The sequence below is a fragment of the Myotis brandtii genome, unplaced genomic scaffold (genome assembly GCF_000412655.1).
Source record: "Myotis brandtii unplaced genomic scaffold, ASM41265v1 scaffold36, whole genome shotgun sequence".
In the NCBI taxonomy this organism is placed as follows: domain Eukaryota; kingdom Metazoa; phylum Chordata; class Mammalia; order Chiroptera; family Vespertilionidae; genus Myotis; species Myotis brandtii.
This window is the reverse complement of record NW_005363836.1, coordinates 7,059,239-7,084,550: the sequence shown is the minus strand read 5'-3', so window position 1 is coordinate 7,084,550 and position 25,312 is coordinate 7,059,239. Positions and strand designations below refer to the sequence as shown.

At 37.6% G+C, this 25,312-nt stretch overlaps 1 protein-coding gene across 2 annotated transcripts in view; it reads right to left on the bottom strand.

Annotated features, from left to right (window-relative positions):
- FAM73A (family with sequence similarity 73, member A) overlaps positions 1–25,312 on the bottom strand; it is an 80,563-nt gene that overhangs the window by 10,944 nt on the left and 44,307 nt on the right. For both annotated transcript variants that reach the window (XM_014544366.1, XM_005871935.2), the window contains exons 8-13: positions 19,279–19,379; positions 5,758–5,876; positions 5,423–5,495; positions 4,649–4,735; positions 3,420–3,518; positions 1,352–1,486 (exon numbers count right to left, since the gene is read on the bottom strand). In XM_014544366.1, the coding sequence (XP_014399852.1) occupies positions 1,352–1,486; positions 3,420–3,518; positions 4,649–4,735; positions 5,423–5,495; positions 5,758–5,876; positions 19,279–19,379 (614 nt within the window). The remainder of the gene's footprint in view (positions 1–1,351; positions 1,487–3,419; positions 3,519–4,648; positions 4,736–5,422; positions 5,496–5,757; positions 5,877–19,278; positions 19,380–25,312) is intronic.

Sequence of the window (25,312 nt, the reverse complement as noted above, 5' to 3'; positions counted from 1 at the left end):
CCCCCGAGGGGTCCCAGACTGCAAGAGGGCACAGGCCGGGCTGAGGGACGCCCCCAAGTGCACAAATTTTTTTGCACTGGGCCTCTAGTATATATATCATACACATAGATGCATATATACAATAAGTGTTTTGTGCATAACAATGAAAACAAAGGATTTTTTCTTCAAGAATAGCACTGCTAGAAATAATTGTGGGTAAAGCTACAGTTTTATCCAAATAAAAAACTAAGAAATACAACCATAATGATAGGGATGAAACATCAACTTGGATTCTGAAGAAATCTGACCCTACTCTGGTATGACCCAACTTTAATCAAGGTCAGTTTACCAAAGAAGTTTTAAAAATGGAGATAACATGTACCTCTTATGGTTAAAACATACTTTGAAGGAAAAGTGGATTTATTACAATTATTTAAAAAAATTTTTTAATCCTCATCTGAGGATATTTTTCCATTGACTTTTAGAGAAAGTGGAAGTGATAGGGAAAGACAGAGAAAAATATTGATGTGAGAGAAACACATCGATTGGTTGCCTCCCGCACATGCCCCGATCAAAGCCCAGGTGGGGGAGGAGCCTACAACCATGGTATGTACCCTTGACCAGAATCAAACCTAGGACCCTTCAGTCCACAGGCCGACGCAATATCCACTGAGCCAAACCAGCTAGGGCTGTTTTAAAATGTAATACAAATTTAATACAAACTTGCAAAATAATTGTGACATAGCCCATTGGAACATTTTTTTAAAGGCTCAAACTTCATCATGAATATCTATTCCACCTACTTCCAGGTACACACTTAAAGCCCAACCAAAAAAAAAAAAAAGTCAAATAGAGGTTTAATTGTGAAAAACAACAGAAACTAAAAACAGTCAAAGTATAGATTACAGTTTAAAAACCTGTTTTTTGGAGGGAGGGGCACATGCCTACTCCTCCCCCTAATTTTATAGTATTTGGGAACATGAATCCCCATATTTTACTTTACATATATTGTCTTTTGACTGCAACTGCTATATTTCAGGTTAGTCATGGCGCCATTACAGTTACAGACAATTTTTTGTTAGGTCCAAACTAGTCTGAAGCTTGAGGTATTTTGTTTTTGTTTTTATTTTTAGATCTCAAGAAACATTGGCTATTTCAGGTCAAGGCAAGGACTGATAGAAAAGCCAAAAAGGAAATTTCATCTGAAGACATATATTCTACACATCTGATCCCAATATCAAAGGATGAACTCACTGTCCACACTAGTCATTCTATAGGTGATATACATGTAAATCTTATTAATCTTTCCAGTTCTGACCATTTTTTCATTAAATTTACATGGTTAAGAAAGAAAAAAAAAAACACCACTTACAGTTTCTTTGAAGGACGAGTTTAGCCAGCGATTATTTACTACATTCTGTATGGATGTGGGTGGGTTTTCTAAATCTTCAAAGGAATCCATTAATATAAAATCCAGAACAACATCATAAAAATTTAGATTTTTCACCTGCATTAAATTATGAGTTAAAACAGAAATTATTATTACATAGATCTTAAATAAAATCTGAGTCAGGGCTTCAGACTTTATAACAGCTGAGTGCTTTTAGTTGAATCAGATTATATCTCTGACAAAAAGAGAGGAAGAGGAGAGACCAATATGAAAACAACTCAACCCCAGAAATTACACTTCACATGACAGGTGTTCCTTCCTAGATCCATCCCATCAAGTGAAATTAATCTTTCCTTTCACTCTGTGCTAGGAGCTCTCTGTTCCTGCTGTCATTATGGTATCCACAAAGCTCTTTCTGCTTTGTCACTGAGTTATTGGTGTATCTGTCTTGCCCACAACATCATGAACCTCTTGCTCTTTCATTCATTCATGCATAATGTACCGGGTGCTCAGACTTCTAGAGTAAGCAAACCAGATGCTTAGTTTAGTGGGAAAAACAAACAGCAACAAATAATCCCACAAAAACACAATTATAAACTGATAAGGAGAGTAAAGGACAAGTACATAGTACTATTAGAGGTTATGGTGGAGCTTCTAACCTAGATTGGATGTCACAGAGGGCTTTCTTCAGGGAGGCATCCAGGTACAGAAAACACCTTATCAAGGCCTTTGAGGTAAGAAGGAACACAGTGATGTTGAGTCAAAGAAAATCACGGCAAGTGTGCTATGGCTCGCTATAGCAGAGAGCACAGAGGCACAAGGAGGAGGGGACGGCTCCTGTAGAGTATATGGCTCATGTTGATGATTTTGGATTTCATCTTCATGGTATTTTAGGGGGGTAGTGGAGGAAGAGAGATGGATGATTAGGTTGTATTTTATATAGACTGTTTGGCAGCAATGTGGAGAGTGGAATGGAGAAAAGTAAGAGTGAATGCAGGGAGGGGAGGAGTAGGCAGGGAAGACTGAGGTAGCCCAGGAAAGCCTGTAGTTATTCAGGGGCTGGCAGGAATAGAGAAAATTTGAAGGAATTGAAAGATATTTAGAAGTTGAAACTGACAAAAAGCAAGAGAGGAATACGATAAAGTATGTGAGGACCAGGTCTCTGGAGGAGGTGTGAAGGAGGAGTCCCAGGTCTCTGGCCTGCACAACTAATGGATGCCAATTCTTTCACCCAGCGAGGGAACACTGGAGAAGGAAAGATTATGCCTCTGTGTCTCTATACCTACTGTGTTCTCTGCCTAGAAAGCCTTTTACCCCTTGCAAACTCATTCTTTAAGCTCCCATTACAACAAAATGCTCCAGGCTCATCATGTACTTTCCCTATCCCAGTGCTGAGATCAGCATTTTTCCAGAATTCCCTACAGTTGAGAGTAGAACTTAGAAGCCAAGATCTCTGTGCCCTTGAGGAGTCCTTTCTTTTAAGGTGTAGCTGCTCCCAAACCCTCTCAGTGAACAGAGCTGGGAAGTACATATGTTTATATATATGCAAGCCTTTATATTTATTTCTATATCTATATCTATTATAAACTATGAATTCACCCTATTAGCTCCAAGTCTAGCCCTAGCTTTTTATACCTCCCTTCTCCAACAGTAAGTAGCCTGGCTCCAATTATTCTCAACATATTGTTTGTCTGATCCTGTATATGTAGTCAAAACCCTGGTCCCAGTGAGCGGCCCATCTGAAACCCTCTCAGCACAGGCCACCACTACTGCCCTGCTAGGGCCTGCTCCTGACTTTCAGAAGGAAGCAAAGAAGGAAGGGAAGGAGGAAGGGAAGAGAAAGGCTTTTAAAAAAACAATACTTTTCAATTGTTGCCCCATGTATAAAGCCTGTGGTTGCTATTGTTTATGTCTCTGCCATTACTACTACCACACAATTGGTTTTACTATCATTTAACAAGGACAAAAAACAAACAAACAGTGGCCTCAAATTATGTAAATATTATGTGTAAATAACCAAGGGGAATATAAAAAAAAAATTTGAACTTACTCCTTTAGCAGCAAGTTCCATTTCAGTACTATCCCAATGATCAGTCTGTTCTAAAAAATAGATCATTTCATCAAAAACATCTTCAAACTTCTTTGGATTCTGCAGAAGAAAACACACTTTAATCCTAAACTCAACCTCATAACAAGGGTCAAGCCTGCAAAGCACATGAGTTACTCTTAAAGTCAATTTTTGCTAGATCTTCATTAGATTAGGTGACTGAGTTAAAATAAATTGTCAAGGTATACCATATTCACTTGGTTTAATATTTTGTTGCCCCAACATTGTGAAGAAGCCAAAACTGAGAACATTTGTAAAATGTCATAAGCAAAGTGCCTAATACTCAAACATGTACGCTTATTTAGGTCAGTCCTTAAGGTGAAAACTTGGTCATAGAAGATACCATCTAATGCTTTTGAGGCACTTCTACTCTTATAGCAGGAACTCTAGTTCAAACCACTTATCTGCCATGGGCACGCCAAGAAAGCACCATAAAATTAACAGTGGGAATTGCAAGTAGTTAATATCATCTTTCATTTATTTTACACTTTGTAAAAAATTTGCGTTCCCAATTATCATTTATTTAATCACCATAAGAATCCTCTGAAATAGGGTACCATAAATATAATTTTATTATTCAAATGATGGGATTGAGGTTCAAATAGATTGGGTCTAAAAGCCGGGTATTCAAACGGTTCAAGGAAAGCCTGTTTATTTTGGTTTTCTTCATCATCTGGACACACCTTGCATACAGAAGAGTGGTTCCTTATAGTTTTAATGAAGTTCTTTTCATTGGTTCTGACTCATCCAGTCCCATGAAGATGAGTGAGAGGAAGAGGCAGCTCAATTTGCATTTTCAGATTTCTGAGGTCTATATTATTTCCTGGAACCTTCTTACTGAACAGAATTAAGGGAGCTAAGAGAAGAGGTATTCAAAATAATAATAGTGGTGATTGTTAGCAGACCTAATGACGATGCTCACCATGACATTCATAGATCTTATGGCAAATTGGGAATAATTTATGAGAAACAACTGGATCAAAACAGAGTGGGCTTTATACATAGAAAACAATTCAGCACAAGCAGAAAGCTATGCTCTTTGGGTTATTTATTTTATGTGAACCTTTGCAACTATCTACAAAAACTGTTTTTTCTATTAAAAATTAAATGCATTGTAATCATCAGTCCAACAGAAACAACTATGAAAATAACTTGCCAACAAAACAAGTTACCTTTCGTGCTTTCACAATTAACGCTGATAAAATTTTCCTTCCACTCTCAGCAAGGAATATCCTATTGGCTGTTTCTGAAAGAATAACCTGAAAAAATATCCATCCCCACACAAAGAAAAAAGAGACCTGTAATGAATTTGAATGGACACTTGACTGTATAGCACATCTAAGCACAAATAACCCTAATGCAGTTAATGCATTGTATGTGGCACTATTTCAGACCACAGAGAAAGCTCTAATTTACTAAAATAAAATGAGTTCTTGAAACCTATAATAAAAAAGATTAAAGGGAAATAAATCTGAATTTAAATTCTGTTCAATTTAATATTAGAAAGTCCAAAATAAATGATACATAGCCCCAAGACATAAGAAAATAAAGATAATTTTGTTGTTTAACAACCTTATTTCATTTTAGGAAACCAATAATTTTACAAATGATTCAAATAAAAAACGATCTAGAACACATACTAATTGGTAATTTTAAAAAGTAGGATTTTTATTTTAGGCAGCTATTTGTACACATCTGCAGCATCAAAATATCCTGTTTTGACAAAGTGGGGTGGACCTGGGAAGCCATGGGAGAGGACAATGACAAATGAAGCCAAATGAAGGGAAACAGGAGGCAGGAAACATAAACTTGGTGGACTTTATATTTGCCATCAGGAATAACAATAACAAGAGCAAAGAGCTGTCCTGTTTATATGCGGCTGGACTCTATAGCATGAGGGTGGGGTGAGTGGCTGGGTAAAGTCACTTAATGTTTAAAAATAATACCTGAAAAGCCTGTCGTATACAGTGAAGTTTGGCAAGAAAATCACTGTCTCCCAGGCACTCCAGCATTTCAGTTCTATGTAATAAACAGGGGAGACAACTGTTACACTGCATTCAAGATCAAGGCTACTACAAATTTGGACTCAAACAAGGCTTAACCTCAGGAACTTAACATGAAACACATGTCTTTTCAATACTGACAAAATATGTAAAAAAAAATTTTTGAGCCTAAAAATATACTTTCCCCTATTCTCATTAACATTTTAAATAAATATCATACAAACACAGCAATAGTACCTTAATATTTTTCATAAGCATAAGCAAAACTGAAGTGGTACCTCAGCACTCTTGAGTAAATTTTTCCTTCTTCAACTAAATGCATGGCTTCTTCATAAAACGGGCAGTGGCAAAGAGACTCCAGACTGTAAGAATGCCGGACTTCTCTGTGTTCTGCAAGCTAAGCATTACAGTGGGTTAGAACAGACTGCAATGATATAGGAAAAATACTATGAACAATAGAAAACCAGATCTCACTAACATCAAAATATACTCAATTTGATTAAGCCATAAAAACTATTCAGTAAGATTTTAAAGCTATCATTTAGAATGATAAAGATAAAGAGCTTCCCAGACAAGAAAAAACTAGAGGAGTTCATCACCACCAAATCAGTATTACAAGAAATGTTAAAGAGTCTTCTTTAAGAAGATTTTAAAAAGGTAAAAAATATTAATAACAAAATGATAATAAGTACATATCTATTAACAATTACTTTAAATGCAAACAGATGAAATGCTCTAATCAAAAGACATATGGTGGCTGAATAGATAACAAAACAAGACCCTTACATATGATGTCTACAAGAAACTCACTTTAGATCGAAAGACAAACAGACTGAAAGCAAAAGAACAGAAAAAGATATTTCAGAAAAATGGAAACAAACAAAAAAGCTGTGACAGCAATACTTATAGCAGACAAAACAGACTTTAAAATAAAGAATGTAAAGAGACAAAGAAGGACCCAGCAATTTCACTTCTGGCTATTTACCTGAAGAAACCCAAAGCACTAATTTGAAAAGACATATGCACCCATATATTCATTACAGCATTATTTACAATAGCCAAAATATGAAAGCAATCTAAGTGTTCATCAATAGATGAGTGGATAAAGAAGCGGTGCATATATACAATGGAATAGGACTCAGCCATAAAAATAATGAAATCTGGCCATCTGCAATAACATGGATGGATCTAGAGGGTATTGTGTTGATTGAAGTAAGTCAGACAGAGAAAGACAAATGCCAGACAATTTCACTTACATGTGGAATCTATAAAACAAACAAAACACAACAAGCAGAGCAGAAACAGAATCATAAATACAGAGAACATTTTGACGGTTGTCAGATGGGAGGGGGGGATTGGGCAAATGGGAGGAAAAGGTGAAGGGATTTAGAAGTACAAATTGGTAGTTACAAAATAGTCATGGGGATGTAAAGTACAGCATAAGGAATCCTATATAATAAAAGGCCAATATGCAAATAGACCGAACGGTGGAACAACTGAACAGCCAGTCGCTATGACATGCACTGACCACCACGGGGTGCGTGCAGAACATGGTGGGTGTCGGCAGCAGGCAGCAGAGCGTGGAACATGATGGGCGTTGGCCACGGTGGGATGGTGGAGCAGGTGAACTGAGGTGCCAGACCAAGGCGGGAGGCGCCTGTCACTGTCATCAGGGCAAGCTCTGGTGGTTACTGAAAATCCTTTGCTCCCAGGTGCTGCAGTCCCGCCTGGTGCTCAAGCCTCTGGTGGTTACTGAAAATTCTTTGCTTCCAGGTGCTGCGGTCCCGCCTGGTGCTTGCACCTGCTGCCGACGCCGGAGCTGCTGCTTGCACATGCTGCCAACGCCTGGCACCAGTCCTGATTGCTCGGCGCCATCAGTGGATGCGAGCAGCAGCTGCCGGCCCTATCACCCCTCAGGGCTTCTCCACCTCCCCTGGCTCCCACGCACCACAGTCCCGCCTGGCACTCACACCTGCTGCCAGCGCTGGAGCCACCGCCTGCACCTGCTGCTGGTGCCTGGCTCCAGTCTTGATTGCTTGGCACTGTCAGTGGGTGCGAGCAGCAGCTGCCGGCCCTATCACCCCTCAGGGCTTCTCCACCTCCTCCTGCTCCTGAGGGGCGATCAGGGCAGTGCCGCTGCTCGCGCCCACTGACAGCAGTGGCTCCACTTGCACCCGTTGCTGGCGCTGGCCCCAATTGCTCCACACCATCAGCGGGTGTGAGCGGGGCCGGCGCCATCAGTGCATGGGAGCTGCGGCTTTGGGAGCAAGGCTGCCGGCAGCAGGGGACCTGGGGCTGTGGCGGGAGGGACCAGGCATGGACGCGGAGGATGGGCCGAGACCAACCCCTGTGCCCACTACAGCCTCACAGCCCACGGTTCTTTCAAGGTGCACGATTTCATGCACTGGGCCCCTAGTATAGGCAGTGATATTGTAATAACTATGTATGGTGTTAGATGGGTACTAGATTTATCGGGGTGATCATTTCGTAAGTTATACAAATGTCTAATCATGATGTTGTACATCTAAGACTAATATAATACTGCACATCACCTGTAATTTAATTTTTTTAATTAAAAAAAAAAAAGAACATCAAGGTCAACCAGAGATGAGAGGTTAGGAAATTCTAAGCTTTTTCCTGCACACATGCATAGCCCTGCCATGTTTGTGGCTTTCTAGATTCCCAGAAATATCCTGGAGCTTTTCAAAAACCCCTATAAACATCTCATGGCCCAATGTTTTCTTTTAAGCGTTTTGGTCAGCCTCTTGTTAGCCCTAGCTGGTATCACCAGCTCAGTCAGCTGCAATGTTAAACAATTATCACTAATTGTTTTCAACAAAGGCCCAAGGGACAGAACTCTTTGTACAGAGCAAGCTCTAAGTTAGGTCAAATAAAAGACAAGTCTTGAGAATGGAGCTCTGCAAGTCAAATAGTGACAATTCTCTAGGGATGGGGCTTTTGAGAAGCTTCAAGGCCACTAAGCTTCTTCCAGTGGCTGCTGAGCCTCTGCTTTCAAAGTTACCATAGTTGTGAGACTGTTGGTTTTTAAGACTAACTGTGAAGAAAGAGATAGCAATAAAGCAAGTTAAGTATCCACAAAGTTCACTAGTCTTAAGGAGATTCAGCCATTTTTCTTGAACAATGCTCCTTGAATCTTTACAAGTATTTCATTAATTTTCAGAGTTCTAAAAATTATTATTTTGAAAAGTTTTGCTAATGTTTTTATGCTTTTGTGGAGATGTGTACAGGTGTTTACTCTACTACTCTAGCAGTATTTCTCCATGCTGTAATTCATATTCACACATCGCTGTGCTAAATGCCTGACCTGATTATCTCATTTACTCTTTCCAATAACTCATAAAGTAGATACTTTTATCATCATCAACATTTTACAGATAAAGAAACAGAGGTTTAGATTAGAGGCACATGCCCCAAGTCCCACAACTAAACAGAAGTTAAATTAAGCCCAGGCATTTATACCAGAGCTTATACTCCTTTTTTTTTTAAGATTTTGTATTGATTTTTAGAGCGAGAGGGAGAGAGAAAGGAACATCAATGTAAGAGTGAAACATCGACTGGCTACCTCTGCACCCCCCACTACTGGGGATCAAGCTCTAACCAGGAATCAAATCTGCAACCTCGGTGCACGGAACGATGCCCAACCAACTGAGCTACACCGGCCAAGGCTATACTCTTAAATATCAAACTGTACTCTCCTATCAGCTCTATCCAGAAAGCCAAGGAAGAAAAAGTTTAAGCACCAACAATATTTAAGATAGTATAAATATGACTATTAGACCAGAAGCAAAAGGGAAAAAAAGGTAAATGGAGATAATATCTGACATCATATATTTTCTGCTTTTAAGTAGTATTTCCCCTCATAGTTTAAGGAAAATATATTATGCTACTGGAAAGTGTTTGAGGTTAAAAAAAACCCCACAAAACCTAACGGGTTTAAAAAAAATAACTTCTAATGAAAATTTTTTAGGTATTAAATAGTTTAAAGTTTTGAACCACTGTCAAAACAAATAGAAGCTATGTACACCTACCAGTAGGAAAAAATTCTGAGGAAACTGGAGCTCCAATTAAACTCTCCACATAAAATAATTCATACTAATAAGAAGTGAACAAATCCAACAAGATTCCAGAGTCAAGTCTTGATTTATTGGTCTACCTTGCTTATTTGTTGGTTTGGCTGAGGTGATCATTTAACTAGGTCTCTTAAAATAGGCTTGCAGCTGTGAAAATACATCATATTGAAGATTGACACTGGATAACATTATCATCAACTCTTCCTAAGAGACAGTAACTCAGAAACATGTATTTAAATAATGAATCTTGAGTTTTTTATAGCAAAAAGCAAATCTAAAACAATGGCTTAAATTCTCATTTTAGAATATAGTTTCTAGGAAGGATTTTTTTTACAAAATTTCCAAAAACTTTTTGAAAGGCTTCCGAAAAAGATTAACATTTTACTAGAGCTGAGATGTGTCTTCTGAAGCAGAGTCTGTAACATGGTTTAAATGGGCAATTTACCATGAAAAGGGGTTCTTTTTTTTCTAGCTGAAACTTTTGAAATGTCCTTTATTTCCAAGTCATTCTTCCCTCAAAAGTGTACATTTCAAGAACTTATTTAAAATTTTTTAAACAGAAAAGTAATACTATATTGGTTTCCATCAAAGCACTATCCCACTTTATTAGTTATCTCCCATAGTTCATAAGTATCATAAAATGTCCATGTAAGGAATCAAACAAGTCAATAACAACAACAGCAGCAATAAAAACAGATAAAACCCAAAGATGTACCAACGAGTACAAACAATGTTTTGGAATTCGCTCAAGATTTCAAACACCCTAAATTACTTCTCCCTTGCCCTCCATGAGGTGCAAGAGGGGCTGACCCTCATCTTCCTTAGCAAGCAATAATTGTGCTGAATGTAAGGTAATATGTTTTAAAGCCTTTATATTTTTAAAAGCCTCTGAACAAACATGAAAGAAATGTTGAAAGTCTCAAAACTAGTATGGGTCATGAAATAGGTTAAGTTCCATTTTAATATGGACTATTTCTTACATGTTTACGTTTTCCTTTAAGATCAACCACCTAAAATTACAAATAGAACTTACTAGTACAGTTAAAGAAAGCAGGATAACTATATACCATATCTCACTAATAGAAAAGAAATAAAAAAGAAAATAACAATAACTCCAAAGTGGCCGTCAATGATTCTCTCTTCCCAGTAATGTCTCATTCCATGCTGAACAGGACTAACATGTGTAACCAATAGGATATTGTAGGAATGAGAGTGTGTGATTTCTGAGGTGAGATCACAATAGTCACTGCTCCCATCTCGCTCTCTTTTGGATCCCTTCCTCTGGGGGAAGCGAGGTGCCTGCCATGTTGTGAAAATACTCAAGCAGTCCTACAGAAAAGTCCACGTGGTGAGCAAGTTAGGTTTTCTGCCTTAGGTAGCACCAACATGCCATTCATGTAAGTGAGCTATGTTGGGAACAGATTCTCCAGCCTCAGTTAAGCCTTCAGATGACTGTATCCCAGCCAACATACTTCAGATGGGCTACCCAGCCAGTGTGGCTCAACCTATGAACCAACAGGTCACAGTTCAATTCCAAGTCAAGGCACATGCCTGAGTTGCGGGATCCATCCCCAGTAGGGGGCATGCAGGAGGCAGCCAATCAATCGTTCCTTCCCTTTCCCTTCCTCTCTGAAATCAATAAAAATATATTTTAAAAAAAGAAAAGAAAAGAAAAGAAAAATGGTGGGCTGCTTTGGATAGGCACGTTCAGTCTAAAAGTCCTCCTTATCTTATATATGCGACTTCAGAATTAAATACCTAAACAACAGGCTCCCTGGATTAGCCCTTAGAACTCAGTTCTCACGGGACTAACTGTAAGGCCCAAGATCCAGAAAACCAGCCCACTAACCTTACATTTTAAGAAGGTACCTCCTAAAACACTTGTGCCTCCACTAACCCCAAGTGTGGAGGCCTCAGGATTTAATCTAATCTAGATTAAGACAAAGACATGTACCTCTGCCTGACAATCTCCAAATTAGGGCCCAGGGTCTCACTCTCAAGAACGCACCCATGAGGCCAAGGGCAGGCCCCTCAGCCTCAGCACCAGCCCCAAGCCCGCACCTGAATTTAATTATTGTTTTAAGACACTACATTTTGGGTAATTTATTAAACAGCAACAAATAACTAATAGTGGAAACCATACTAAGAGTAACAAAATGACACACAAATTTTCCCAAACTGGAAAGCAAATACAAGTGTGTGGACAGATGAAATAAATGAGGAAGCCACAATCTAGAATAAATTCAGGAGGAAATATATTTGTTGAGGGTAGACATTTGCTAAGCAGCAGCCTTAAACAGCACCAGGCCTGAAGTTGGCAGGTGTGAGAGCAGGATTGAAGAAGAGGGACTGAAAATGGGAGATTAGACAAAAGTCTATAGTAGTCCCACATCTCATTCTACTCCCTGCCCCTTCCCCTCCATCCCTGAATAGGAAGGCAGCTTGTAGTAAAAAAAAAAATTCAACCAAAAATTATTAAAGCTGCCTGGAGAGAGTAAATTGGCTAGGGTGAGTGATGGCCCCGCCCACAATAAGGCCCTCTGCATTCTGTATCCAGGTGCACCCTGCCTGCTAGGCTATTTCCAGAACATTAATCCTAAAGAAAAGCCTGCCAATTAACACACCTCAAAGAAGTAAATGAGCCCCATTTGCTCTCTTGTTCACCTTTTTGTGGGAAAAACAAACAAAAAACACTGCAAACCCACACAATCTACCTAAGAAAATCAATCCAGTCACCAAGTACACGTTCAAAGTTGAGAGAAAAAACAACTGTCAGCACAAGAATGAAAGCCCAAGATAAACAGACAAAACTGACTCCAGAGGAAGTAAGATAATTCAAGAAACAGAAATTTGCAATTGCAGATATAACCCTCTCTTTTCAGATTATGATTATTCTAAATGTTTATCCTTGTCCCGTTGTGTATTATTGTTAGTGTATCATTTTGGATTGGTATAAAGTGCTAGCAAGTCAAAGGGGGGTAGCAAAAGCTTTCATTAGTAGACATATTTGAATTATCCTATACTAGAGGCCCAATGCATGAAATTTGTGCAGGGGGGTGGGGTGGAGGGGGGAGGTCCCTCAACCCGGCCTGCGTCCTCTCGCAGTCCGGGACCCCTTGGGGGATGTCTGACTGCCGGACATCCCTCTCGCAGTCCAGGGCTCTCACAGTCTGGGACCCCTTGCTCCTTACCACCCGCCTAAGCAGAGGTGGGAGAAGCTCTTGCCACAGCCGCTGCGCTTGCCAGCCGTGAGCTCAGCTTCTGGCTGAGCAGCGCTCCCCCTGTGGGAGCGCACTGACCATTCTGCCATTTGGTCGATTTGCATATTAGGGTTTTATTATATAGGGTGGCAGCTGAATCCACTGATCCCCATGGCGAAATGGGCCTAAGCCGGCAGGCAAACATCCCCCAAGGGGTCCCGGACTGCGAGAGGGCACAGGTCGGGCTGAGGGACCCCTCCAGTGCATGAAATTTCGTGCACCGGGCCTCTAGTAAGAAATAAAATTTTCTCTTTAAAGAGCAGCATTCAAAAAAAGAGCCCCCTACAATTTATGTATGTGTTAACACATACATACCTTAAGGAGGGGTAATTCTAAGAAAAATGAAATCTAAAGCTAAAAATTGCTCTCTCTGTAATATTAGTTTCTACCTATTAAATGACAATCTCTTTAACAGATGGTTGAGTTAGGAGAGTACTTAAGTGGTATCCTAACATTGAAAAGACTTTTCAGAATATGAAAACATGCTAAGTGAAATAATGTCAAATACAAGAGATCACATATTGTATAAGTCTATTTATATGAATTGTCCAGAATAGGCAAATTTATGGAGACAGAAGGTGGATTAGAGTAGTTGCCAAGAGCTGGGTGGGGGAAGGGAAGTGTTAGATGAGAAAAGGGAGTAATTACTAATAGAGTTTCTTTTTAGAGTGATAAAAATATTATAGAATTAGAAAGTGGTACTAGTTGTACAACTCTGTGAATATACTAAAAACCACTGAATTACATACTTTAAAAGAGTAAGTTTTATAGTATTAGAATTATATCTCAATAAAACTATTATTTTAAAAATAGACTTTTCAGAGAAAAAAGGCTGTAGTTCCAAACCAATGTTTGGCAAAGCTTATATAGGAAAATCCTGTTAATCACTTTCACGAATGACTGACCAGGCTTAGAGAAAAGCCTATGCCAGGACTTATTTTAATCTAAAGAGGCAAGAATTCTTTCTGGTAATTCTGAATAAAGCTTCCAAATGATCACAAACTTTAACTTCCCAAGCAGTTCTGATATTATTTTCTTACTAACTTTCTTCATTAAAATAGTTTTTCCTAATTTAAGGGCTTGGCATATAGTAAATGCAATTAAAAATAATTTGACAAACATTTCTTAGTAAAGAATTTATCTTGAATCACATTCTGAGATCATATATTTATACCCTAGAAGCATTCCTTGGATGTTTCTCAGACATCAAGTCCTTCTTGTGGTATTCATGCATTTTGTTTTCCTTAAGGGTTTTTAAAAATATGTATCAAACCTTTTGTGACTTACAATAAATTCAAAGTACAATGAACACTTGTCAAATATTTTTTTAAGTTGTACATTATAAAGAAACTTTAGAGCAATTAGGTATATTGTTCTTCCTAGGGGGAAAAAATGCAATTATTCTTCCTATAAACCATCAAGGAGTTAAGCATCTACAGAACATAAAGATAAAAAGCATTTGACAAAATACATCCTTTTCTGATAAAAACTCTTAACATTTTAGGCATCGAAGGAATGTACCTTAATATGATAAAAGCCATATATGACTAGCCCACAGCTAACATACTCAGTGGTGAAAGGTTGAAAGCTTTTCTTCTAACAACAGGAACAAGACCAGGTGCTCACTTTCACCACTCCTATTCACAGTAATGGGAGTCTTAGCCAGAGGTATTAGGTAAGAAAAACAAAAAAGCATTCAAATTCAAAAGAAAGAAGTAAAATTCTCAGCACATGATATGATCTTATACAAAGAAAATCCTAAAGATTCCACCAAAACCATTAGAACTAATAAATAAATTCAGTAAAGTTGCAGGATACAAAATCAATATACAAAAATCAGTTGTATTTCTACACACTAATAATAATCAGAAAGAGAAATTAAGAAAACAGTTCCATTGATAATAGCTTCCAAAAAATACTTAGTAATAAATATAAGTAAGGAGGTGAAAAATCTGTACACTGAAAACTGTTAAGATGAAGAAACTGAAAAAGACAAATAAATGGAAGGATATCACATATTCATGGATCAGAATAATTAATATTGTCAAAATATCCAATTACCTAAAGCCATCTATAAATTCATTGTAATTCCTATCAAAATTCCAATGGCATTTTTTCACAGAAACAGAAAAAAAACAATCCTAAAATTTATATGGAGCCACACAAGCCCCCAAAGACGCAAAGCAATCCTGAGACAAAACAAAACTTGAGACATCACACTTCCTGATTTCAAACTGTATTACAAAGCTACAGTAACCACACAGTAGTCTACTGGCATAAAAATAGACACAGAGACCAATGGAACAGACTCGAGAGCCCCAGAAATAAACCCTTGTAATAAAGTCGATCAATATCAGACAAGGGAGCCAGAATACTAATAGGGAAAGAATAACCTCTTCGTTATGGTGGCAGAATTGGAGAACCACATGTAGAAGAATTAAAATGAATCCCTATCTTACATCACTCAACAAATATTAACTCAAAATGGAGTAAAGACTAAACATAAGACCTGAAACCAAAAAACTCCTAAAAGAAACATAGGGAAAAAACTCATTGACACTGGAAAAAAAAAAAGCTCCTTGATAATAATTGTTTGGATCTGACCACAAAAGCACACGTAACAAAAGCAAAAATAAACAAGTGAGACTGTATCAAAGTAAAAAGCTTCTGCACAGCAAAAGAAACAACAAAAAGAGAAGGCAACTTACAAAATGAAGGAAAATATTTGCAAACCATCTATCTGATAAGGGGTTAATATATAAGGATCTCATACAACTGAATAGCAAAGACAAAGAAACTCAATCTAATTTTAAAAATGGACAGAGAGTCCTGGCCAGGTGGCTCAATTGGTTGGAGCATTGTCCTGTACACCAACGGATTGCAGGTTCAATTCCTGGTCAAGGCACATACCTAGGTTGCGGTTCAATCCCCAGTTGGGGTGTGAACGAGAGGCAACTGATCAATGTTTTTCTCTCACATTGACATTTCTCTCTCTCTCCCCTTTCCTCTCTCTCTAAAATACATAAAAACACATACTCCCATGAGGATTTTTTTTTAAGAATATATTTTTATTGATTTCAGAGAGAAAGGGAGAGGGAGGAAGAGATAGAAACATCAATGATGAGAGAGCATCATCAATCGGCTGCCTCCTGCACACCCCCCATTGGGTATTGAGCCCACAACTCCAACATGTGCCCTGACTACGAATTGAACCGTGACATCCTGCTTCATAGGTCAACGCTCAACCATTGAGCCACACCAGCCGGGCTCCCATGAGGATTTTAAAAAAAAAAGGACAGAGGACCTGAATAAACATTTTTCCAGAGAAGATACAAATGGCCAAATAAGTGCATGAAGGGTTGCTCAGCATCACTAATCATCAATGAGATGTAAATCAAAACCACAAAGAGATACTACTCAGAATGGCCATTATAAAAAAGATAAGAGATAACAAATGTTGGTGAAGATTTGAGGAAAAGGGAACTCTTTTGCACTGTTGGCGGGATTGTAAATTAGTATAGCTTCTATAAAAACAATATGGAGGTTGTTCGAAAAAGTAAAAATAGAACTACTGTGTGATCCAGCAGTCCCATTTCTGGGTATATATCCAAAGGAAATAAAATCACTATATTAAGATATCTGTACTGCTATCCTATTTACATTGCAACATTTTAAAAAATAACCAAGATATGGAAACAGTTTAAGTGTCCATCATGGATGAATAGATAAAGAAGATGCAATATATAGTATATGTACAATGAAATATTCATCCATGAGAAAGAAGAAAATCCTGCCACTTGCAATAATATGGATGAAACTTGAAGGCATTATGCTAAGTGAAATAAATCAGACAAGAAAGACAAATCCGGCCGCCATCTTGGCTGACAGTTAATTTGCATATCTCCCTGATTAGCCAATGGGAAGGGTAGCGGTCGTACGCCAATTACCATGTTTCTCTTTTATTAGTGTAGATAAGAGATAACAAATGTTGGTGAAGATTTGAGGAAAAGGGAACTCTTTTGCACTGTTGGCGGGATTGTAAATTAGTATAGCTTCTATGAAAACAATATGGAGGTTGTTCGAAAAAGTAAAAATAGAACTACTGTGTGATCCAGCAGTCCCATTTCTGGGTATATATCCAAAGGAAATAAAATCACTATATTAAGCCGAAACCGGTTTGGCTCAGTGGATAGAGCATCGGCCTGCGGACTGAAGGGTCCCAGGTTCGATTCCGGTAAAAAATCAATAAAATATATTTAAAAAAAAAAAAAATCACTATATTAAGATATCTGTACTGCTATCCTATTTACATTGCAACATTTTAAAAAATAACCAAGATATGGAAACAGTTTAAGTGTCCATCATGGATGAATAGATAAAGAAGATGCAATATATAGTATATGTACAATGAAATATTCATCCATGAGAAAGAAGAAAATCCTGCCACTTGCAATAATATGGATGAAACTTGAAGGCATTATGCTAAGTGAAATAAATCAGACAAGAAAGACAAATGATGTATGGCATCACTCACATGTGAAATGAAAAAAGGCCAAAAACAAAACAAACAAACAACAGAAAAAGGCCAGCCCCATAGAAAGAGAGTAGAATGGTGGTTGCAAGGGGCTGAGGGGTGGGGGAAATGAGGAGATATCGGTCAAAGGGTGTAAACCTCTGGTGAGAAGATAAATAAGTTCTGGGAATCTAATGGCAACTATCCTATATAATAAAAGCCTAATATGCAAATCAACCAAACAATGGAACGACCGGTCGCTATGACGCGCTCTGACCACCAGGGGTCAGATGCTCAACACAGGAGCTGCCTCCAGCGGGAGGCCCCAGGCCAGCCAAGGCAGGTACAAGCAGGGGCCCTCCATTGCCCTGCCAGTTGCCCCACAGAGGGAGGCAACCGGTGGTGGGGGGCAGGGCCAGCGAGTGGGCAGCGCCAGGCCAGCCAAGGTGGGTGCCAGTGGGGGCCCCCTGATCGCCCCGCTGGTTGCCCCACAGATTGGCCCTGATCACCAGCCAGGCCTAGGGATCCTACCCGTGAACGAATTTTGTGCACCGGGCCTCTAGTAGCTAATAAAACTGTATTATATATTTAAAAGTTGCTAAGAGAGTAGATAGATCTTAAACGTTCTCACCACACACACACACAAAAAGGTAATTATGTGAGGTGATGAAGGTGGTAACCAACCTCATTGTGGTAATTACTTCACAATACATGTGTATTAAATCATCACACTGTACACTTTAAACTTACCCAATGTTATATGTCAATTATATCTCAATAAAGCTGGAAATAAACATTTTAAAAAAGAACAGAAAGATAAGCCTGTCTATATCAGATAGCAAAGGAAAAGGAAACAGCTTTTCCATAAAACAAGTAGGTATATTCTGTCTATTGGAAACTTACACGTAAAAAATATAAGAAAAAAATGTAAATAATTCAAGAGATGATACTGTAAGCTGCAGTGACAATATACATACACAGAAAAATCTTAAGAGGATGAAATATCATGGTCAGAAGAAATTGTAAAAAGGCAGAATCAAGGCTTAGGGCCCAGGATATTAGGTAGAATACCTAAAGATTTCCACACTACAGCATGAATACAATTACAGATGTGTGATACTATTTATATTTTTAAAACAGCATTAATATCCAAAATCTATCATAAAAATTAAATTATTCTAAGATAAAATTGGCTATTGGTGATTTTTAAACCTGTTTTAAGTAGAAAAAATTATAAAAAGATGATCACTTTGTAAGCATTCTCTTTTGATACAAAATTTAAATCTCAGTAGAAAACAAATTATCCATAAATTTATAATTCAGTGATCATTATTTATACGTTAGTGAACTTTTATCTAGTCTTTTTTTCTCTGCCTAAATAATTAAATAACACACACGTTTTTCTTTCTTTTCTATTTCAAAATCACAATCATACTCTCTACATACTACCCTTTTCACTTAATACATGTTCCCATGTCATTAAAAATGATTAGGGACATGTTTATGCCATTATAATATTTCAAAATTATGGATGTACCATAATTTAGCATTAAACTGTTTCCAGTTTTTCATTATTATTAAAATGCCAAAGTGAATGTTTTTATATATAAATCTTTGCATCTAATCACTTCAGAAGTATGATTTCTGAGCTAAAAGATCTGAACTATTTTAAGAATCTTGATATAAGGTCAACTGCTTTCCATAATCCATAGTATATAAAAGTGCCTATTTAAAGCATGTGTTTACATGTCCACCTCTGTACAGAGATTATGAGCTCCTGTGAGAACTTTCACTCATGCTATATTCATCTTTGTATCCTGGTATCTACCACGTGCTAAATAAGTGGCTACTGTACTAAATTACAGCACAATGGCAAAACTGTACTCTCCAGCTGGCAAAGAATGCAAATCCTCATTAGGAACACACATGACCTACCTCTGCTGCTGAAGCAAAGGAATCGGTTGAAGCAACGCTCAAGGTGTCTCGAAGGCCATAGTCGTCCACATTCCCCCTCACAGTAATATCTGTATCTTTATCTTAAAAGTAAAAGATGAAAGGTTTATTTATTCTCAACCTGTGGGTCACGACCATCGGAAAACACATATAGCATATCAGATATTTACATTACGATTCATAACAGTAGCAAAATTACAGTTATGAAGTAGCAACGAAAATAATTTTATGGTTAGGGGTCATCACAACATGAGGAACTGTATTAAAGAGTCGTGGCATTAGGAAGGTTGAGAACCACTGGTTTAGAACCTGATATTCCTTGTCACTACCATATTTTATTTCTTTTTCTTTATTTACTCCAGTCTTTCTTTTGATAGACTATTGGGGTCTAAAAGGAAAATAATACAGCCCAGCCGGTGGCTCAGTGGTTGAGTGTCAACCCATGAACTAGGAGGTGACGGTTCGGTTCCTGGTCAGGGCACATGCCTGGATTTCAGGCTCAGTCCCCAGTAGTGAAGCAGCTGGTCAATGATTCTCTCCTCTCATCATGATGTTTCTATCTCTCCCCCTCTCCCTTCTCTGAAATCAATAAAAAAACAAAACAAAACAAAACAAAACTTGGCCAATATTTTTTAAAAAGTTTAAAAAGGAAAACAATACAAATCAATGGAACATAATCTGAGAAGACTCTCAAAGTTGATTCACTGTTTAACTGATTCTGAAACACTGCCAAGCTGAGAACAAAGTACTATAAAGTTGACATTTTTGCTTTAACAAGGGATTAAAACTTAATTGTGGATTAAAAATTTTTGAGTATATAATAAATTGGTATATAATAACTGGAGTTGGATAATTTACATGGTAAAATCAGGATATACCAAAGACAGTTTGAAAGAGAGCAATTTAGAACTGGTAGGTTCATTCAAATTAAAAGAATTATTAACATAAAATGTTGCCTGTCTTATCAGTTGTGATAAGCTGATTAACTATAACAATTCCGAAAAGATCTCTGAGTTCTCTTGCTCTTTAAGACCACTTGAAAACACTAAAATGCAAAAATGATGACATAGATCTAGGTCACTCACACTTAATATGCTTACCTGAGGGTCAAATATAACTGCTCCAATGATTTTAAAGGGCTAAAAAGTTTTAATACATTTGAAATAGTCAATGTCTTGACAGGCTACCTATTAGCAATACACAACATTGCGAATGTGGATGCCAACATCTTCACATACTATCATCAGGAATCTGTTAACATTAAATTTTAAAAGAATATTGTGCTTGCTTATAGATGTGACAAGACTAGCAAATAAATGATATGCTTCAAAATTTATCACAAGTATGAAAAAGAAAACAACAAAATATATTTAGATTTTTCTTATTTTTATTCTCAATCTGTTAATTTTGTCAGAAACTTTATCGTCTTTAAAAAGAAATCAGAACTCTCTTTGGCTTTCATTTATCCAAATTTGTATTCCATTATTTTTCCTAAAATAAAATTCATTACCTTTACCCAACTACCAGAAAACACAGACATTTTGTGATTCTACACGGGAAGTGTAAAGTTTTTAGAAATCCAAACCATTAATTCAGTTTAAACTAAAAAGTTTTGCAACCAATTTATATTCCAAGCTCTAAGCCAATCTGAAAAAGCAAATAAACCTTAATTGGTACAAGGTTGATTCCTATTAAGTATCAAAAATAACCATGCACATAGGATATTTTTCTACTACTGTGGATGAAAGGGGCCACATGAACCTGACAAGCTCAGGGAAGGCCTGCATGGTGGTCTTGCAAACTCAAAGACCTAAAGTAACCACAAAGGATGGTCTGAAATTAAACTTTAACTAAAAGCAAGAAGTATGTGTCTATCATTTTACTAGTTATCCAATCCCAGAGGTTTCCGCACTTTGCTTTCTCCTGCCTCTCTAATCTGTCACCATGGATTTCAAGTAACCCACCTATGTCTCCTCCTTTGATTGTAATGTATAGAACAAGGCGAAAACAGCCATTCTCCGAGAATCATCCCAATCGGTTGAATTCTGCTTCCTGGCAATTGTTGATAGTTTGACTCAAGTAAACTCACACAAATTCTTTATAGGTTTGAATGTTTTTATGTTAACACTACTCTACATTTGGTGAAACCATAGTTAACATTTTAACCATTTATCTTCTAAGTTTAAATTATAATTGTTTTCAAATGAAGTTTACATCAATCCTTTTAAAATATCTAACTTGTCAGCTTAAAATCCTACTACTAAATGACTATATAATGGAACAAAATCTGAGGTTAAATCATTCTATTTTTAAGAATATATATTCTATTAGAAATTTAAATTTTTCATCAAATTTGGTATTTTTATTTTGTTATTGTTTTTTATTGATTTTTTTTAGAAAGAGAGAGGAAAGGAGAGAGAGAGAAAGAAACATTGATGAGCTGCTTCCTGCACATTCCCTACTGGGGACTGAGCCAGCAAACCAGGCATGTGCCCTGACTGGAATAGAACTAGTGACCTCTCATTGCCTGGGACGATGCTCAATCAACTGAGCTACAGAGTCCAGGGCTAAATTTGGTATTTTTAGAAACTCAATTTTACCCAGAAAATTTTCAATTATTCTCTTTTTAGTGCATATGATTTTTTTAAATGCACAAACAGATCAATTATTTATAAAACTGAATTGGCATTTACAACTTTCAAATCTTTATCTTCTTAATGATTTTTCTATTGTTAGCATTAATTGTGCAAAAAGAAATCACAGTACAATTTTCTTTTTGCCAAAGCACTTTTAAAGCAGGATTAAATTACTAGGCAATTAAGTTAACTCTTGGTTCCATATGCCTTTTGTTATTTTCAGAATGAAACACAAACATTTATCTCATGTCACTTTACCTTTCAGACATTACCCACGAATTGTTAAAAGTCTGTTTTACTTCACTCAACAGAAACCAGCCACTCAATGTCATCCAGATCAGTTACAATGATTGTACTTTTTTTTTTTTAATCTAACAAAAAAAAAATGGCTCAGAGGAACTGGAAAGATTTATTCATTAAATCCAACTTTGTAAACCACAGACCATACCTCTCATTTCAGTAATTATTATGATTCCTGGAATGGCAGCTTAAAGCAGTAATTATGACTAGAAATAATACAGCTGTTTTTCACACAAGCCAATAAAAAGTATAAAGAAAGAATATTGGACAATATCTCAAACTAACTGCTTTCATGCATCCAATTAAAATGTAAAATACCTTTTGAAACTAATACAAAATAATATTGCATGTAAACTGTAATTGAAAAATAAAATTTAAAAAAATTTTATATTACTCTTTCTAAAAAGTATCATCTCTTGATTGTGGTACTGAAAGACAAGGACAGCACAGAAAATTGGAAACCATAGGCTTCATCTTAGTCAATATTTCAGAAATACTTTCTTACCAAATTTATCTTAGCAGAAAAAAAATGTTAAAGTCACAATTAGATATCATTACACACCTACCAGAATTATTGGACTTGGAAACATTTTTTGTTAAGAATATATAGCAATGGAAATTCTCACACACCACTGGTAGAAATGTCAATTGGTAGAACCATGTGGAAATTTTGACATTATCTATTTAAAGTTCAAGACTGCCTTCTCTATGACCTAGCAATTCTATCCTTGGTGTGTTTTATAGAAATGCATGCTTATGTGCATAAGAATGTTCATAACATTTATAACAGCTCCAAAATGGAAAAAAAAAAAGCAAACCAAAGTCCCTATACCATAGAACACACAAACTGTGCTATATTCATACAATGAAATACCATACAACAATAAAAGTGAATGAATTGCTGCTAAATGCAAGAACGTGGATGAATCTCACATGTTGCGTGAAGAATTATATGCATTTCATTCACATTAAAATTCAAAAACAGCCCAGGCCAGTATAGCTCAGTTGGTTGGAGTGTTGTCCCATGCACCCAAAGGTCATGGGTTCAAATCCCAGTCAGGGCACATACCAAGGTTTCAGGTTCAATTTTCAGTCCTCTTACAGGAGGCAATCCATCAATGTTTCTCTCTCACAATATATAGCAATGGAAATTCTCACACACCACTGGTAGAAATGTCAATTGGTAGAACCATGTGGAAATTTTGGCATTATCTATTTAAAGTTCAAGACTGCCTTCTCTATGACCTAGCAATTCTATCCTTGGTGTGTTTTATAGAAATGCATGCTTATGTGCATAAGAATGTTCATAACATTTATAACAGCTCCAAAATGGAAAAAAAAAAAAAGCAAAGCAATGTCCATATACCATAGAACACACAAACTGTGCTATATTCATACAATGAAATACCATACAACAATAAAAGTGAATGAATTGCTGCTAAATGCAAGAACGTGGATGAATCTCACATGTTGCGTGAAGAATTATATGCATTTCATTCACATTAAAATTCAAAAACAGCCCAGGCCAGTATAGCTCAGTTGGTTGGAGTGTTGTCCCATGCACCCAAAGGTCATGGGTTCAAATCCCAGTCAGGGCACATACCAAGGTTTCAGGTTCAATTTTCAGTCCTCTTACAGGAGGCAATCCATCAATGTTTCTCTCTCACATCAATGTTTTTTTTCCTCTCTCCCTCTCCTTTCTGTTGGGGTCCAACCCCAGTAGGTCCAGGGGTTCCCCAAGGTGTGGACGAATTATTGTTGGGGTCCAACCCCAGCAGGTCCAGGGGTCCTCAAAGGTGTGGACGGAGTCAGTGAAGAAGGAATGACACGGAGACAGCCTTCAGTTGATCAGCAGCCTAGTCAGGACCTCTAGCCAGGATCTCCAGCCAAAGTTCTGGTCGGAGTTCTGGTTAGGAACTGATCAGGATCTGATGTTTATTGTCTTGTTACATCTATATTTATACCAGCCGATTTTAATCCTGTCAATTTCTATTACAAAGGTTAGGGCGTTTCTTATCTCCATTCCAGGGAGTAAAGATTATGTAGCTTAACTACCCGCCTGGCACTTAGTTAAGGGGTTGTATCCCCTCCCTAACCTCAGGGAAAAATCCCTACCTGGGGAAACAACCTTTCTCGGAGAGGTGACCTTGGTTAAAACACATGGCGCTTAAGGAGAGCAAACATATTAAGAACAGTATGCCATATATGCCAGGTCCCTTGAAACATATGCTGTGCAGATGTTTCTTCCCTGCAGCGACTGTGTCAAGCAGCAAGGATGGACCGGCTTCCAGCACCTTTCATCTCTCTCTAAAAAAAAAACCTCAATAAAAACATATACTTGGGTGAGGATTTAAAAAAAAAATTCAAAAACAGGCAAAACTAAACAGACTACACACTTAGTTGATAAGACTATAAAGAAAACCCAGGAAGTAATCAGCATTAGCAACATAACAGTGGTTAATTTAGAAGAAGTATTGACTGGGGGGGACGGGGAGGGAGACAAGGGGACCTTTTGGGAATTTGACAATGTTTTATTTCTTTCTCTAAATGATAGTTACACAAGAGGGTGTTACAAATCACTGTATTTTTTCATTTTGTGCACTTTCCTCTAGAGTTTAGAAGGAAAGAAAACAATAAATCTATACATTTTGACCCCAAATGGCTAAAAACAGAAAAGACAAAGAAATACTTTCTGTATTTTGGAGAAACCAAGATGGCAGCATAGGTAAACACCAGAGATTGCTGCCTCGCACAACCACTTCAAAAATACAACTAAAAGACGGAACGGACATCATCCAGAACCACAGGAAGGCTGGCTGAGTGGAAATTCTACAACTAGAAGGAAAGAGAAAAGCATACCGAGACTCAGAGGAGGTGCAGTGCGGAAAATACAAAGGTGCGGAGGTGCATGCGGAGAGGGCTGGCAGCTGAGGACACGATTGTCTTTTTCAATCAGGAGGGAGTCTCAGGCTCTGAGCTCCAGTTCCGGGCGAGTCTCTGGGGACCCAGACTCAAACGGGAGAAACGGGACTGTCTGGCATCGGTCGGAACTCGAGGGCAGCTTTCTCTCGGAGGCACTC